Raw genomic sequence first — 18,489 nt, 5'->3', positions numbered from 1 at the left:
GACACTGAAGGGGCCGAAACCTTGGAAGTTAGAATACCTGTATCTATAGCTTCTTCCACAAGATAAGAAGCCGCCTCACGGAAATGCTCCACGTGAGACAAAAGTTCATTCCTGTGTGTACCTGAAGAGAGACCATTTTCCTGGACATCAGCCCAGCGTCCCAGGCTGATGCAATGGCCGAGGGAGCTACCGCACCGGCATTGGAGTAAATAGACTTAAGAAAGGTTTCCAACTTCCTATCCATCGGATCCTTAGAGGATGCCGTACTAGGAAGAGGAAGAGTGGTATTTTTGACCAGGTGGGCCACATGCGCATCTACAGGGAGGAGACTCCCATTTAGCCTAATCGGCAGCATGAAGAGGGAATTTAAAGAAGTAATGCGCTTAGAAACCTGGAAGTACCTATTTGGGTGGGACCAAGCCTCCGCCAAGAGGTCATCAAGCTGCACTGAAGAAGGAAATTCTGAAACGACCCGACACTTAAACACTCCGCATCCTTAATAAGTAAAACTGATTTAACTGCTTTAATCAAGGAAACCACATCAACCTGAGGCTGTGAATCTTCCGGAATGGAAGAGAATTCAACATCAGAGGCTACCGATACGTTTTGGCCTGAGGAAACCTCAGAGTCTGAATCAATATCAGACAGGGGTGTGTAGAGCTGCTTCTGTTTGAAAGATTCTGACACCTGCGATAACCCCTGAACTGACTGCATAAAGGACTGCATCCAAGGAGGCTCCATAGCAGACGGCAGCAAAGGGGACAACACCATATTTGGGGCAACTCCAGAAGGGACACTAGCAGGGGGAGCAGACCCAGGGGAAGAAAGGCTATCCACAACCTCTAACATTACCTGGGATAGCGTGGAAATTCAAGCAGGTTCCTGACTAGCAGGTGCAGATGAAGGAACCACCTGCTGTGGGGTTGTAAAACAACGAACACAGAGACCATCATGGTCCAACACCTGTGAAAAAAACACAGCAGCACAAGCCCTGCAATTACCCAGCACAGAAACACCCACCGCCTTGGGAGTCTTACTCCTTGAAGATATAGTATAGAAATCCAAGGAAAACCCCACACACCAGAGCAAGAAAACTGTAATGTGCCAATTAGGGCAGAAAAAAGGCTGTAAAAAAATGAGTGGAGCTATACAGAGACTGTGACTATACAAAGTACATTAAAGTCAAACAGAGAGAACATTCAATGCAATAATACAGGCAATATGTGCTCAACAAACCACCCCAAGGTGCTGTATAATGTAACCTGACCACTGAGGGCGAGGAACATGGGTAAACAAGGAGCCTGCACGATCTGCAGACAAACTGCACCAGCAGACATTATTGAAAATGGCTGCTCAGCGTCTGTGAGGAGCGGAGAGAGGAGGAGTGACCATGAAACAAAGAGCCTATTATGAGGGAAAATGTCCAGGTGCGGGAGAAGAACCAACGGGGTGAGAGCCTACCTCATATCTACCAACATTTGCAGGCAAGGAGTCGGGACCTGCGTGTGCCCGAAAAGGGGGCGTGGCCTGATCGTAAAGGGGGCATGGTCTGATGACATGCTCCCCCCCATTTACATCACTAATGGGGCGTGCCCAGTATCTCCGAGATGTTGGGCTGCCCCCGGGCTTCACCCGTACTGTGAATAGATGCTGTGCGCATGCGCACAGCATCTATTTTCGCTCTGAATACACGCTGCCCTGCATAGCAGAGCAGGGGTGTATGCTTTCCCCAACTTCCCCCCCACTGCGGGACACTGCGGCCCTTGGGCGGGACAGTCCCAGAAAAACGGGACTATTCCGCTAAATGCGGGACAGCTGGGAGGTATGCTACCTCCCCCTTCTGGCATGGACCCCAGGGCAAATGGCCGCCAATACTGCAGCACCTCGCTGTCCGGCTGCCCTGGTGGTCTAGTGGAGATGCGGAGAGGACCTAGGACCCCACTGCCAACACCGCCGGCGTCTACCAGACCGGCGGTGAGAAGGCAAGATCACGCAGCTCCCTGCAAACAGGGAGTTGCCTTACCTTTCCCCTGCTGTACCGACTACAGCTTGACCCCACTGATCCATTGACCAGCACCGCAGCCACCGGCTCTGGGGTGATGGAGCAGCAGCGCGGACGTCCTCCTAGATGCCTAGCGCTGCTAACTCGTAAAAATAGAAAAACCTGAAACTTGAAGCTGTCCGTACAGCTTATCCGCGTACCTCTTTGCAGGCACCAACATAACACTGAAGTGCCTGTGGCTGGGGGCGGAGTATAAGGGGAAGGGGGAGCCTGGGCTGTGGTGCCCAGACTCCAGCTCACCAACCTATACCCAACGTAAAGCCTGTGTCCCCTATGAAGGAAGAAGAAATTCACAGTATAAAAAAAATTAAAAATAATAATAATAATAAAAATAATCATTCCATCTTAAGATAACTTTGCTTTATTACTCAAGCTTCTTCTTTGCCAGACAAGGGAGGATTGGGAACTTAAAGTGGACTTGGCAAAATATGAAAAGTGGCCTCATATAGGTTGGAATAAATCAACTATAGGCGGTTCCCAACGCAAAAGTAGGCGGAGTTAGCAAATTGTTAGCATTAGTCACAATGGTATTAAGCAAGGCCAATGCAACATGATAGATGGAGTTCCAACATCTGTAGGAGGATTCTGTAGGTATGTACATTGGAAACCTGCTATCAAATGGCTGGGCTTCTGCCATCAAAACTACCCATCATATCAAAAGATTTAAATGGAAAATGGTACAGTATATACACATGTGCAAAAAATTAAGTTTGCACATGCACAATAGCTATATTTTAACATCAAGTGGACATCACTTCCACATCATCCAATGGTGGCTATCATCGGAAAACCGCCATCGAACGGTAAAAATACTACCATAACAAGAAAAACATTGATGGTGTTAAGCCATCAAAATTCGATGTCCATCCCTAGTGCAAGTACAGTGCCGTGGGCCATTGCCAGGTTATTAGATTATTAGGTTTTTTCATGTCAACACTGTCTGTCAGCCTCCTGCGAGCCTATTTTCATGGGGGCCTGGAGCTGCAGCTCCACCCGCCCCATTGTTAATTTGGCCCTGACTGGGGTATATGACAATCTGCCTGTCTAGTGTGTTCAGTGCTGCTGTTGATATGCTTAACCTATGCATAAACAAATGCATGATGTATACACGGTTGTTGGTATTTTAATCCTAACCGTCCAGAAATAATGTAACGTAGCAGGATATATTTGACAAATGGGTAAGGTAAATTCTCCCCATCCTAATGATAAAAGTACAAAAATTACATGTAATAAAATTTCCTCGTTAGACATCTTTTACACTTCATAAAACAGAACTTTTTATTTTTAATTTTGCTATTAAAACTTGTCAAGACAACTGGCTATATAAAATATATAATTTTCCATTTCAGTTTTATGAACATGCATGTCTTCTTATGCAGCCAATTTACTCTTCTTTATGTCGTTTCAAATAATTCTGTGCCGGCCAATGCATACCGATATTTTACAACCTAAGATCCAAGTTAAAAAAAAATATTTTCTGATTGAAATTGAAAAGAAGTTTGTCGTTTTTTCCATTCTGTGAGCAAAAGCCCCGATGTCAGGGAGATGATTGAGAATTGCTTTTTTAAGCTGTGTCAGTTTTATGGTCCATTTAATTGGCTGATATCACCAAACTCCTGTATTTGCTGACAAAGTTACATCAGACACGAGTGCCAACGATGTAAATGGAAACCCTCTTTTACCTTTTTTTTTTGGCTAATGAAAGTATATAAAGTGTTTGGCAAGAAAGTGAAGATACGCATACAAAAGTGCTCACATTTTCTAAGGTTAGGACTAGGGGTGTGCACCGGCCACTTTTCGTGTTTTGTGTTTTGGTTTTGGATCTGGATCTTTCTTCGTGTTTTGGATCTGGATTGGTTTTGCCATGACCACTCTTCCGTGTTTTGGGTTCTGTGTTTTGGATCTGTATTTTTTTTGAAAAAAGCATAAAAACAGCTAAAATCACAGAATTTGTGGGTTTTTCTGCTCCTATGCTATTATTAACCTCAATAACCTTAATTTCCACTCATTTCCAGTCTATTCTGAACACCTCACACCTCACAATAGTGTTTTTATGTCCAAAAGGTTGCACCAAGGTAGCTGGATGACTATGCTAAGCGACACTAGTGGGCGGCACAAACACGTGGCCCATCTAGGAGTGACACTGCAGTGGCAGACAGGATGGCAGTTTGAAAAACTAGGCCCCAAACAGTACATAATGCAAAGAAAAAAAAGAGGTGCAAGATGGAATTGTCCTTGGGCCCTCCCACCCACCATTATGTTGTATAAACAGGACATGCACACTTTAACAACCCAATCAGTCTGCCACACGACTGTGGCTGAAATGATTGGTTCGTTTGGGCCCCCACAAAACAAGCTGGCAATTAATCTGTCCCTGCACAAACTGGCTCTACGGAGGCAAGATGTCATCCTCATCCTCCTCATTCACCGATTCCTCACCCTCTTCAGTATTGTGTACATCCTCATCCTCACAAAGTATTAACTCGTCCCCGCTGGAATCCACCACCACAGGTCTCTCTGTACGTTCTGGAGGCTGGTCTCCCTGGAAGAGTTGATAATTCATTTTTATGAACATCATCTTCTCCACATTTTGTGGAAGCAACCTCCTACGCCTTTCGCTGACAAGGTTCCCGGCTGCACTAAACACTCTTTCGGAGTACACACTGGAGGAGGGGCAACTCAGGTAAAATAGAGCCAGTTTGTACAGGGGCCTCCAAATTGCCTATTTTTCCTGCCAGTACATGTACGGACTGTCTGACATGCCTACTTGGATGCTGTCACCGATGTAATCCTTTAACAGACAGACGCACGTTTGCCGCTGCTGCTTTGAGGATGCAGGTGCAGCTACAGCCCACACAATTCACAAAGACAGAAAAAAAAGAAGAATCTTTTTATTTTTTGTGGAGCGCACTTTGGGGGTTACACCACCCTTTAACAGACAGACGCACGCTTGTCGCTGCTGCTTTGAGGATGCAGGTGTGGCTACAGCCCACACATTTCACAAAGACAGAAAAAAAAGAAGAATTTTTTTATTGTTTGTGGAGCGCACTTTGAGGGTTACACCTCCCTTTAACAGACAGACGCACGCTTGTCGCTGCTGCTTTGAGGATGCAGGTGGAATCTAGACGGGATTTGAAACCGGGGACACACTACCTCCATCAATTGTCTAAATCCCACTGCACTAATGGCGGATACTGGACGCACGTCTAACACCAACATAGCAGTTAAGGCCTCAGTTATACATTTTGCTTCAGGATGATTGCTGTCGTACTTCATCCTCCTCGCTAAGGACTGTTGGAGGGTCAATTGTTTAGTAAAAGTAGTGGTGTTCCTACTTCCTCTCTGGGATGATGAACAACTCCCAGCAGCAGCAACAGCACTAGGAGGAAGTGGTTCTTGATCTTTCCCTATTTTATTTTTATCGGAGAAAGTTTGGTCCTCCATTTATGTTATATTGATATATACGTGCGGCTAAGGCGCACACAAACACAGAAAATTATTTTTTATTTTTGTTGGAGACTAGTGCACTTTGTGGGTTACACCACCCTTTAAGAAATGAGCCAGCCAGCCCTTTACTTATGGGACACAGGCGCACGCTTGGCGCTGCTCCTTTGTTGATGCACGTACAGCCACAGTGCACACAATTCACAAACACAGAAAATATTTTTTTATTTTGTTTGGAGTGCCCTTTGGGGGTTACAGCACCCTTTAACGGACAAGCCAGCCGGCCCTTTACTTATGGGACACAGGCGCACGCTTGGCGCTGCTCCTTTGTTGATGCACGTGCAGCCACAGTGCACACAATTCACAAACACAGAAAATATTTTTTATTTTGTTTGGAGTGCACTTTGGGGGTTACAGCACCCTTTAACGGTCAAGCCAGCCGGCCCCTTACTTATGACACAGGCGCACGCTTGGCACTACTTTGCTGATGCACGTGCGGCTACTGTGCACACAATTCACAAACGAAGAAAAAATATTTTTTTTTTTGCACTTGGGGGGAGCACCCCCGATGGACAGAGCACCCCCTGGACAACACTACAGCACCCCTTTAGGACTGGGACACTGCACAGGACTTTGGAGTGGACACAGCCCCTATGGGCAACTGACTGCACAACACAGTCCAGCCAGCCCCTATGGACTTTGGAGGAGTGGACACAGCCCCTATGGACAACAGCAGCACAGTGCAGCACAGCATAGCACAACACTACACTGCACTGCACTACACTACACTACACAGCCCAGCCAGCCCTAACTCCCACCCTCCCTCTTCACTGTCCACAGCCGAGTGAGAAAATGGCGCCGACGCGGGTACCTTATATAGGATCCAAAACCCGCGAGACCCGGAAGGCGGGATGATGACGTTTTGCCTCGATTTCAGATCCGAGTCACGCGGGAAAAGTCAAGCCTGACTCGGATCGGCCTGGGATCGGGGGGTCTTGGGGGGGTTCGGATTTCAGAAATCCGAACCCGCTCACCCCTAGTTAGGACGTGTAACTGAACCCTTCACTAATAATGCTGTATTCCTTCTTTTACCATTATACAGTTCAGTGATGAAAATGACAAACATTATGGGTCACAGTGAAGTAGAATGTTAAAAAGTGACTCTACGCAGACAACGTTATACTAAACAAAGTGAACAGAATATTTGAATAGTTCACGCATAATGATGTACAAGTGCAAGGGTGAAAATTGGGGCTTTTTTCACCCAAATCACAAATACAGGATCTATTACATTGTATTTCTAAAATATGCAGATATATGCTTTATAATCCACAAGCCAATAAGTCAACAATAAATCTTTTAGAATCCAAAAACACTTACCTGGCAGATACCACTGATGCACATGTCTGGAGACTCCGTGTTACACCGTGTACCATCGAGGACTTTAGGAGCGAGCTCCACAACCAAGTTCTTCCCCACAGCTTGACACTTGAGTGCACAGGGAGCAGTGGCATCATTGTAGACTGGTTGCCACTCATAAAACTGTCCCTGGTACTTAACATCGTTGTGAGCTGAGCATTGCTGGGCCCTGAAGTCTCCAACATCAGAAGGACAATCCTACAAAATGAATGAAACAATGCACATTATTAACCTACAAAAGGGGAATTATGCACATCAAATTACAATGAACAAATTGAGCATATGGCTAGGACAGGATATACATAATTCATGCCTGCGGGCATGCGTCCTATGCTCTGTCTCATCCTCTATCTCTTTTATATAGGGTATTATCTAGCTTCACTGTACTTGTGTTACATCAAATGATAGTTGCTCCCTGTGCTTGCGTGGGTTTTCTCCGGGTGCCCCGGTTTCCTCCCACACTCCAAAAATATACTGGTAGGTTAATTGGCTCCCCACAAAATTGACCATAGTGTGTATGTTTGTGAGCATGTAGTAGGGAATATAGATTGTAAGCTCCACTGGGGCAAGGACTGATGTGAATGGTAAGATATTCTCTGTAAAGCGCTGCAAAATATGTGTGCGCTATATAAATAACTGGTAATAAATAAATAAATAAATAGTTGCATTATCAGGGACATAACTAGCAACGAATGGGCCATTTAAGCCATAACCGACCCACACTATGGGGCCTATTCATTAAACATTAAAATTCTCTGGAGATAATTAGCTTTAGAACTCTCATGGAGTTCTAGCTAATTATAGGTGGAATTCATCATTCCACCTCTCCATAAGTATCTATTCCGAAAAGCTGTCATTTTTGCGATGACAGCTTTTCGGGAAATAGATACTTTTCTCTGCCTACACTACCTTATCGCATCTGGAAACAGTGCTGCGCATGCGCTGTTACATCTGTAAAACCAGCGCATGCGCAGCACTGCCTACAGATGCGTTAAGTTTCGTACCCCCCCCCCCCCCGATGCCCCCCCCCCCCCCCCCGACTTACCTGTCCACGCAGCAGCCTCCGGCTCCGTCCTGCTGGTCTGTCATGTGGTTTCCCAGCAGATCACATGACAGATTAGAAAAAAAAAGAATTTTTTTTTTTCTTTTTCTAAACTTTCTTGTGCTCTGCTGGGGAGCACACATGACAGACCAGCCTCCGGAGCCTGAGGACGGAGCAGAGCGCCGGAGGGACTCGTCGTGGGACCTGCACACGTGGATACAGGTAAGTGGATTCTGCTATTCGCCACCTCACAGTGGCGAATAGTAACTGCATCAAATTCCGAAAATTGATAATTTTCGGAATTTGATGAATACCACAATTTCCACATCCCCATACTAATGTATGGGGAGTGTGGAAATTAACGCAGGGGAACTTAGCAAGGAGATATCTGTGATATCTCCTGTGTTAAGTCTGTTCATGAATACCAAAATAACGTTATTTAAGGAAAATATCCTTAAAAACGTTATTTTAGTGTTGATGAATAGGCCCCTAAGTATGTTTATTAGCCTAGGGCAATGCTGCACTGACATGTGTACACATAGCAGGCAGCATAAACTCTACGTTCCTGGCACAAGAACACAGATTCATATTGTAAAAAAGGCTACCTGCATCATTCATTCCCTAGACTACTATACATGGAGCTAACAAAGCGTGTACATGCCATTAGACTTAAGGACATAAGGGGGAGATCTATCAAACCTTCTAAAAAGTACAAGTGGAGAACTTCACTACAGCAACAAATCAACTTCTAGCTGTCATTTAACAAGTACATTCTGTAAAATGATAGCTAGAATCGGATTGGCTGGTATGGGCAACATCTCCACCTGCCATTTTTAGAAGATTTAATACCTCTCTTTATGAATATGATCTCTTGACTCTTTGCCCCATTCAGGGAGAATGACAGTTCTGGCTATTCTTACACTCAGAGCACTATCAACTACTCAGATTACACATCATTTGATTTTTTTTCAGCCATTTTGTTAACTTTTCTTTGCTGATGAAAGTTTGACACATGCCCTGTGCAGGGAAAGGCTCATATCCTGGGCAGCCACTTCTACCCTTAAACAAACCCGTGACAGGGGGTACAAGAGAGACACTTGTACTACAGCTGATACTGTATTCCGAGGGCCCTCATCCTCATCTCCCCTGCCTCCTGGGGCAATGCAGTACTTAATTGTATGCGCCGCTGCAGTAATCAGCAGGGCACACTCGTGAATGGGGAACCCTTTTACCTTATCACCTAGCACAATTAATGGGGAGGCTTAGACTGCTGGAGAGACACAGAAGCTGATGCTGCTGGAGAGAAAAGGTGGGGCTGACGCTGTTGGAGAGACGTAGGGAGGCTAAGGCTACTGGAGAGACAAAGCTGAGGTTGCTGGAGTAACACTGGGAGTCTGAGGTAGCTGGAGAGACACAGGGAGACTGAAGTAGCTGGAGAGACACAGGGTGGGATGAGACTACTATAAAGTCATAGGGGAGGCTGAGGGTGCTGTCAAGAAATAGCAAGGCAGAGGTTGCTAGAGAGACACAGGCATGATGAGGCTGCTGGAGAGATAGGAAGGATGAGACTGCTTGAGTGACACGAGGGATGAGGCTGTTGAAGAGACAAAGGGAAGGTTGAGGCTGCTGGAAAGACACTGGCCGTCATTCAGAGGTGGACGCAAGAAGCGATCGCTCTCTCTGAATGAGGGCGGCTGCTTCTTTTTTTTTTAGTGCGGCCTCATGGTCGCTAGCTACCACCCACAGCTTAGCGACCGACCAGGGTGATGGTTACGCGGGGGTCAAGAACATCGCGACCATCGGGGCTTGTGACGAGACCCTTAGGGTCTCGGCAACCGCAAGCCCCAAGGAGCTTCCTGCTCTGATCGAGCAGGAAGCTCCCCACTGACATCACTGCTGATGTCAGTGCGGCCGCCCACAAAAACGGCAAATGTTCCATTAGGAACGCCTCCGTTTGTGTAGCCACCCCCTGCTACGCCTACAAAACGGGCCGAGCTGTCGATCAACATCGACAGCCGGCCCTTTTGTAGAGAGCTCCGGAGCGAGAGAGTTCTTCTCTCGCTCCGGGGCTTTCGCATGCGTAGTGCAGCCGCTACGCGTGGGCAGGACCAAAACATTGACCCGGTTGCAAGCGTACAGCGCTTGCGACCGAGTCTGAATGAGGTCCACTGTGTGATAAGGCTGCTGCTGTAGAGACACATGGAGGATGAGGCTGCTGAAGAGACATAGGTGTGACAAGGATGCTGGAGAGATACATGGAGCATGCTGATGGAGATAAATGGGAGGGTGAGGCTGTTGGAGACACACACACAGGGGGGATGAGGTGGCTGGAGAGTCATGGCGGTGGTGCTGGAGATACAAAGGATGAAGATGGAGAGGCAGGGGGCTGAGGCTGCTGGAGAAACTCTATGGGGGATGAGGCTGGTGGAGAGACATGATGGGGATGAGGTTCTTGGGAGAAATGGTGGGGCTGAGGCTACTGGAGAGACACAAGGAGACTGACACTGCTGAAGAGACATGAGGACTGAGGCTGCTGGAGAGAAACAATGGGGCTGAGGCTGCTGGCAAGGCATGGGGAGGGTGATGCTGCTGGAATGGCAAGGGGGTTGAGGCTGCTGGAGAGACAGGGTAGGATGAGGCTATTGGAGAGACAGAGGAAGGCTGAGGCAGCTGGAGAGTCACAGGATGGATGAGGCTGTTGAGAGACAGGGATGAGATTGAGATTGCTGGTGAAACACAGAGGGTATGAGGCAGCTGTAGAGACACAGGTATGATAAGGCTGCTGGACAGAGGTGTGATGACGCTGCTGCTGGAGAGACACATGAAGGATGAAGCTGCTAGGAAGACACAGGTGGGATGAGGCTGCTGGAGAAACACAGGTGTGAAAAAAATAACATATTACTGATACTAATGTTATACCAAATTAGCAAATGCAGTTTAATATTATAAAAAATTTTGATCAGGGAAGTTTACATTTCTGTCTGCCCCAAAACTCCTGTTACTGTTTGAATCTCTGTTGTATGATGACTATATATATTATATTCCTACGCAAAGAGGCATCTTTCAGACCATGTAATCTCCTACATGAATAGTGAATATTGACTAAAGATATCTGCCCAGGGAGGATCAATTTCTTCAGATGTTCCAGTTGCAAAGAAACCACCATATACCGTAGGTAAGAAAAGACCAACCAGCCTGTACGAACAGGGGAAGTATAGGGGGGAGGAGGGGTGGTATGGCTCAACAAACACATTTTTCTGGACACTAGCCTACTATGCAAATGCTCACTCTGTTTGCTAGTTACTATTCATATAAAAGAAAGTACAGAATAAAAGGTTTCATTATTTGAAAACAAGACAGAAATAATGGATATGATCATTAAAAATTATAGCAGGACTTTTGTATGCATTATGTAAACAATCTATTGCAGAGCTTTGCTTGGGTATGGCTGTTAGTTAAAACTGACAGCTGAGAGATCACAACAAACTTGGATATAATAATAATAACGTCAACAATAATGATTATAATAATAAAAGCAATTGCTGTCACTAAATGATCACAACTGGTTATAATGTATTCTGTATAGTAGGTGTATTATTTGCCTGCATATACTATTTTAAGTTACAAGCTTTATGAGACTCCTCTTCTAGTCTGCTGGCATGTGATATAAAACATAATAGGCCTGATTCTGAGTAGAACGCAAAAGCAAAATCAACAGTTTGAGTTGGCGGTCACCCATCTGTGTTTATGTAACAGGAATATAAACTCCATCCCTTGTGTAAATCTGTGTGGCCAAAGGTGCAAGGACTGAGACGCCCACTTTAAGCGCATGTACACGATGTAATGCTGATTGGTGCATCCTTATACCGCAACATCAAGAATGACACCAGCCCTGACCACGGCCTCCAATGCCTGCGGCTAGGAGTCTGTGAACGCACCCGCTTGCACTGGAACGCCTGTGACACTCCCATAATACTGGCTTACATACATATCTGATTCATCCGCTATGGGCTACTCTCAGGGCAACACAGGCGTTGTAGGAGATTTCTGAATTTTTATGCATGCGCAGTTGCAAATAATCACTTAGCTACGTGAACATCGGCATTGGTGCAGTTCTCAATCAGGCCCAATGAGATATAGTTACCTGCTATCATTGTATATATAGGGAAATGAATGAAACAGTTACCACAAACTATCTTTTATGTTTTTTACTGGGGTCAATGGTCTCTTAAGGGGATGAAAGGAAAAACCATATTGTCAAAGATTATGCAAAATGGATGTACACTGTTGTTTAACTTCACAGAACAGTAATAAAATGTCAAAACACTTTAATTACACTCATAAAAATGATCTACCGAAAAAGAACATATTATTTGGTTCGGGATTCTATTTCAAATTATGCTAAGAATTCTAGAAGGTGGTTGAAAAACACAGGCTACCCTGAAAGTAAATGAGGAGATATGCATAGTAAAAACAGTGAACTGAATGTACAGTACATGTGCAGATCTGTATGACATTGGCCTTTCAGTAAGGTTAACATCTCAAAACAGGACCAGAATGAAAGATATTGTATGCTGGGATGGAGCTTCTTATACAAATGTGCTAACATCTGGACTAAATATTCTTTATTATTGTTGTAAGTGAGAATCAAGCAGGGGCAGGTCTCACCTAACCTGTAGCAGCTACGGCATAGCTGGTAACTGTAGCTGTCTCCCAATCTTAAACCGCTACACTGTTTTGACCAATATATTTTATTGAACATAATCCTAATTGATGTTCACACTCAACGATACCTGTAACTAAACTGAACAGCGAAAACATTACTGAAGAGTTTTAATTTTGTAATGTCAGAGGAATTTCAATTTAACAGAAGAGTTTTTACTAGCGTCTGTGATCTTCTTACATGATCGGAAATCGCTGCGAAATGCATTTAACAAAAAAAAGGCACTTGGCACATGGGCCCTGATTCAGAGCCGCTCGCTGCCGCTGCCCGCACGCTGGGATTGTGGGCGTTTTTTTTTTTTATCTCTGGCCGCTCACAAAGCTGTGGGAGACCACCCACAGCTTGTGCTAGCGGCCAGGAGACCATCGTGACAATCACGACCATCGACCTTGCGACGAGACCCTACGGTAGGATCTAGGCTGCCACAGGGCCGAGTGGACTTCCTGCTCTAATAGAGCAGGAAGCCCACTACTGACATCAGTAGTGATGTCAGTAAGACCTCACTACAAACGCCAGGCGTTCCTAAGGGAACGCCTGCATTTGTCCAGCTGTCACTCACCATCGACAGCCGCCCCGTCTTGTTGCGAGCCCTGTAGCGACTGAACTTCAGTCGCTCGGCAGGGCTCGCGCACGCTGGACGCGGCGCATGCACAGTGCCTAAACATCGGGCCGTTTGCGAGCGGCTCTGAATCAGGGCCATGGTCTTAGGGGTATATTTACTAACTTGCAGGTTTTTAGAAGTGGAGATGGTGCCCATAGCAACAAATCAGATTCTACTTATCATTTATCTAGCAACTTCTAGTATATAATAGCTTGATTCTGATTGGTTGCTATGGGCAACATCTCCACTTGTAAAAACCAGCACTTTAGTAAATATACCTCTCAAAGTCTGATCAGCTTATTCAGTCTTGACATTTCAAGAAGTGATTAGGCCTACATACAGTACCCATTGTTAGAATGCAGGTTGACACACACAGTAGCTGTTCAACTTCTAACTGTGCACACCCAGGACTGACTCTACCATTAGGCAGTTGGGATATGGGCAGAGGCGTCACCATCTGATGACACTCGGTGCACACTCTGACTATCCCTGTGCGCCGGAGGTGTGCCTGTGCCCCAAAATGGAGCGTGACATAAAAATAAAGGGGTGTGGCCCCACAGAGGATCCCGATGACTTCACTCTGGGGGCAGCCCCTGGATACTGGGTAGTCTGCACTGTCGGCTCCTCTTCTATGATAGGAGCCAGGTGCAGCAGGACCTCACAATGGACAGATCACTGCACCTGTGGAAAGTTTCCTTGATTTAGCCAGTGTGTGCAAGCACAGTCCGTGTCAATGTTCGTTCAGCAATCGCTTGTGTATAATTTCAGCATTTTGCGGAAAAGATTCAAAAAAAAGAAAAACAATGTGTAGTGTCAGATGAGCGACTTTCACTAAGTGGTGGTCACAGCTCAAACCCAAAACTTACTACTAGTGCCAGGGAAGTGTCTGTGTGTACCAGCCCTTAATGTAATCTAATTTACTTCTTTATCTAACAACAATCTCTTGTTTTAATGAGTGAACACAGACTACACTGAAGAATATAAACAACCTTGATAATTATTGTATTCACTTTACTTGTCTGAATATTCCAAAAGCTTTTACTGTTTACTATACATCGATAAGTACTGTATGCTTAGGGGAACGAGAGGATTGCACTGATGGGAAGCATGTGTCCTCTCCAACCTTGTGTACTGTATAATAAGGTCTGTAGATTATACCAAGGCTGTGCTAAACACAGAACAAACATGGATTGTGGCATTTAATAAATCATGGAAAGCTAGCCACAAAAACCCTGTATTTATCCCTGTGGTAGATCCCTTTTAGCGTGTATGTTCAAATTGGAATTCAACCTACAGAATTCTACACTTCTACCCAGGGCAGGTTTTAGACTTTGCGGAGCTCAGGGTGAATGTTTCCTTTGTCGCTCTGAGCTCAGAGGCCTTTGGCCTGATCAGCGTTTGCCTAATTCTTACCTTGTGAAGGCAGATGGGTCCCTCTTGCTTGCTGCTCCTCCATCCTCTCTCTCCTGAGCATGGGCGGTCCTCCCCGCCGTTACACCCAGTGTGGGGCGGGTTGTGGTGCTCACTTCCCCCAGGGACCACTCTGTGTGCAGTGCCGGCTCCCTCACTGTGTCAGGAGCCGAGTTCTGCACGGATTGCTACAGAGCAGCACCTGGCTCCAGTCACTGAAGAGGAGTAGGCACTTTGGTGTCACCCCTCGGTGGGTGACACCTGGGTGCGGCCCGCACTCCCCTTGTGACGCCACTGCTTTTGCGGCTGCTTCCAGAATGCTATGTGCGATGACATTATGCATTCTGGGACTCCCAGTCGGAGGCTACAGAAAATCAGCTTGTAACTATGACAACAGACAAGAGCGGGCGGGTGCCGTCAGTTAGACAGGCGCTGGTGGGGTGACTGCAGCTGCGCCCTCAGACAGCAGCGCCCTGGATAACAGCCCTGCTTGTCCGCCCCTAGAACCGACACTGCTTGTACTTGACCCTATAATCAGCCATGACTGCATTGCATGACTCATATACACTCTTACAAATTGTACTCTCTTCGTTTAGTAATTTTGCAATAAATCTATTTTGTCTCAGGCCCTGATTCAGAGCCGGACGCTCTGACCAGGTCACCACCCACAGCGTACACGAGCGTGCAGGATGATGGTCGCAATGGTCTTGACCATCGCGACCATCGAAACTGCGAGCAAAAGCCTGCGGTTGGGTTTTTCAACCGCAAGGCCAGGAGTGATTTTGGCTCTATTTTAGCCAAAATCACTCCCATTGACATCACTAGTGATGTCAGTGGGGCCGGCTTCAGATGGTAGGCGTTCCCTTGTGAACGTCTACGTCTGGCAGGCACGCCCCCAGCACGCCCACCTAAGGGGGCGTGCTGTCAGTCACCATCGACAGCACGCCCCCTTTGATGAGACACTCCGAGCGAAGGAAAGTCCTTCGCTCGTCGGGTCTCGCGCATGCGCACGACGGAGCTCCCTCCGTCGTGCGCATGCGCGGTGGGGACCATCGACCCCCTTGCAAGCGGACAGCCGCTCACGAGTGGGTCTGAATGAGGGCCTTAATGTCTAATGCACAAGAGAGATTCATTAGGCCTTCAGGATGTTAGATATTTTTCTTAATATAGGCAAATATTACAGCATTTTCCTTTCCTCTTCTAAATAAACTTTAAAGCGTGACATATTAAAGCCTAGCATCTAAATAAATGTTGGATATTTATGCAGCCCAAACAACCTTTTAGCATATGGATTGCAAAGGCTTATTTTAAAGTTGAGAATATACATCATAGCTTTAGAATGTAACAGCTGAACATAAACGTAGAACCAAAAAGAGAGAAAACAAAGAAGCTTATGTACAGTATGTCTGTCTTGTCTGGGGAAAACAGATACATTACAGCAGAGATGTGGAACTAAATGCACTGGTAGGTTGTGCTGATACTTGTAGTTCCACCACAGCTGGAGAGTCAAGGGTTGCCAAGCATGATTTGCCACACTGTCTTTGAGGCTATATAAGAGTATGAGACATGGTAAATGTCTTTATATGCACTGAATTAACCCTATGGTCATAATAATAAACAATTAAACAATATGATAATTATTGTATATATTACAAACCAGAGAAGTATGTGTGCAGCCCAGCAGGCACTGACAGAACAGCACCAATGTAAACGCTCTCCCGGCTGCTTACCATGGAAGCACTTGACTAGGAAAACACATGAAACCAATTTTATTGTAGAATAATTTTGGTTTTCTGATTATAACGACATTTATATTATGTGGGGCCACGCTCTGTTCTTCCAGAATGTTGGAGCTATATGCAGACTCATGCCTGTCAGCAGTTTGTTTCCGTTTGTGCGTAAGTTTTAACTAATACCACTTTTACATCAAAGTGCTGGGTCTGATCCGGGAGTTGGAACACTGTTCCAATCCGGATCAGACCCGGCACAGAACCCTATCATATTGCGGCGCTGACCAAGGATATTCTCAAGTCGGCGTCCTTCTAACCGTAGCCGGGTGTGCAGTGACCTGGCTTTTCCGGTGTTGGAGAGGACGCTTGGAGATGATGTAATCTCCAAGCGCCACTCAAGCCGGCCAATCGGGTGGCCATTTACACTGACAAAAATCCTGGGTTGATGCGTGTTCACATGCATCAATCTGGGATTGTTATGTCGGTGTACAAGCGGTATGAGTAAACGTCCAGCAGACAGAGCATAACAAAGAATAAAGAGACCCAGCAAATGAAAGGGAAACTGACTTATTTACATACGATTTTAAGATAAGAGGGGGCCCATGTGCAGACTAAGTGCAGGCTCCCTCCTCTCTCTAGCGATGCTGCGGCGGCCGGCGGGTGCAGTAGATTTTAGCTTAGTGACAGAATCTACTGCGCCCACGCCGTTTTTCCGGGACATCAATACTGCACATGCGCGAAACACTAGGAAAATGTCCACCTCCATGTTACCAGTGATTTTTGCTGCAGAGCAGCAGTCTGAATACAATGGACGGGTAAATATAAAGACTAAATGGGTGTGGGCCCCCTTAGACTCAGGGGCCCATGTGCATCGCACACCCTGCACCCGTTATAAATACGCCCCTGTGCAACCAGTAAGAAGCTGATTGGTTGGTATGGGCAACTTCTCCACTTAATCTCCCAAAATTTTAATACACCTCCCCCGAAGTGAGCAGGGTTAGAGCAATGTGTACCCACAGTATGTAGAGTATTGTACTGTAACTTCAGCACTAAGTATTTCAGCTTTAGATAACTATTGTGAATCAAGTGTGAGCATTTTAGTAGTATGAAGGGCTAAGCTAAATCCATCCCGGTGGAGATTTTGGCTGTGGGGTACAGATGTCCTAGGGAAAGTGAAGACACTGAAAGCTCCTGTAGAGCAGAAGGGTATAAAGGGCCTCATTTAGTAACGAGTTTTATCACCAAAACAAGTGATAAATGTCACTGTGTATGATAAATGGTGCTCCAGCCAATCAGCTCCCAACTGTCAACTGTTAGAAAACTGACAGTTGGGAGCTGATTGGCTGGAGCACCATTTATCATACACAGTGAAATTTATCACTCATTTTGATGATAAAACTCGTTACTAAATGGGGGCCTAAGTGTGAAGAGAAGTTATAACAGTTTTCTGTTAAAATATTTCTAAAAATTGTGATATCAGTTTAATACATCAGACTTTGCATCAATTAAGATGGGTCTTCACCCACACACATCAGGGACATCCAATTTTTGGGTTGAACCTTTATGGATGAAGCCTTTTATTTCCTAGGAACCAGTCATATCACTATGGTGCTGGCAGACTGACACTCTTGAGGTATTGGTTCCTATATAATCATAAGCCTACATACAAATGTAAGTACAGCGTACAAAATGACTGCTTCTAATATGATTAGGTGACAAGTCGTCCAGTTTAAATTAGCCCAGATTACTGCAGGTGAAAAATAAGTGGGGAAAGCAGGGACACTATTACCACACACAGGTGTCAGGATGAAAAGCATTTATGTAATATGCAGGGCCAGTACTATGGGAGACAATGGAGGCGCCTGCCGCCAGGCGCCAGCACTGAAGGGGCACCTCCTCCATCGCCCACAATATATTCACCCCACTTAGGGCTGTAAATATGTACCCGGAGTGTACCGTCATGGCCGCTCAATACATGGCACCTTTACCCTGCACCTGAGAAGCTACCATAACCATATGCTAGTGGAGGGCTCTGTGTCAGACCATCAGTTGCCGCTT

The 18,489-nt window shown here is 45.9% G+C and overlaps 1 protein-coding gene across 1 annotated transcript in view; it reads right to left on the bottom strand.

The window, feature by feature from the left end:
- ADAMTSL3 (ADAMTS like 3) overlaps positions 1 to 18,489 on the bottom strand; it is a 536,839-nt gene that overhangs the window by 214,702 nt on the left and 303,648 nt on the right. The window contains exon 6 of the mRNA XM_088472851.1: positions 6,887 to 7,123. Within this exon, the coding sequence (XP_088328977.1) occupies positions 6,887 to 7,123 (237 nt within the window). The remainder of the gene's footprint in view (positions 1 to 6,886; positions 7,124 to 18,489) is intronic.

The sequence above is a fragment of the Taudactylus pleione genome, unplaced genomic scaffold (assembly GCF_031769625.1).
Source record: "Taudactylus pleione unplaced genomic scaffold, aTauple2 ptg000129l, whole genome shotgun sequence".
NCBI classification, from domain to species: domain Eukaryota; kingdom Metazoa; phylum Chordata; class Amphibia; order Anura; family Myobatrachidae; genus Taudactylus; species Taudactylus pleione.
Note: the sequence above shows the minus strand (reverse complement) of the source record. Positions and strands in the feature narration are given on the sequence as shown.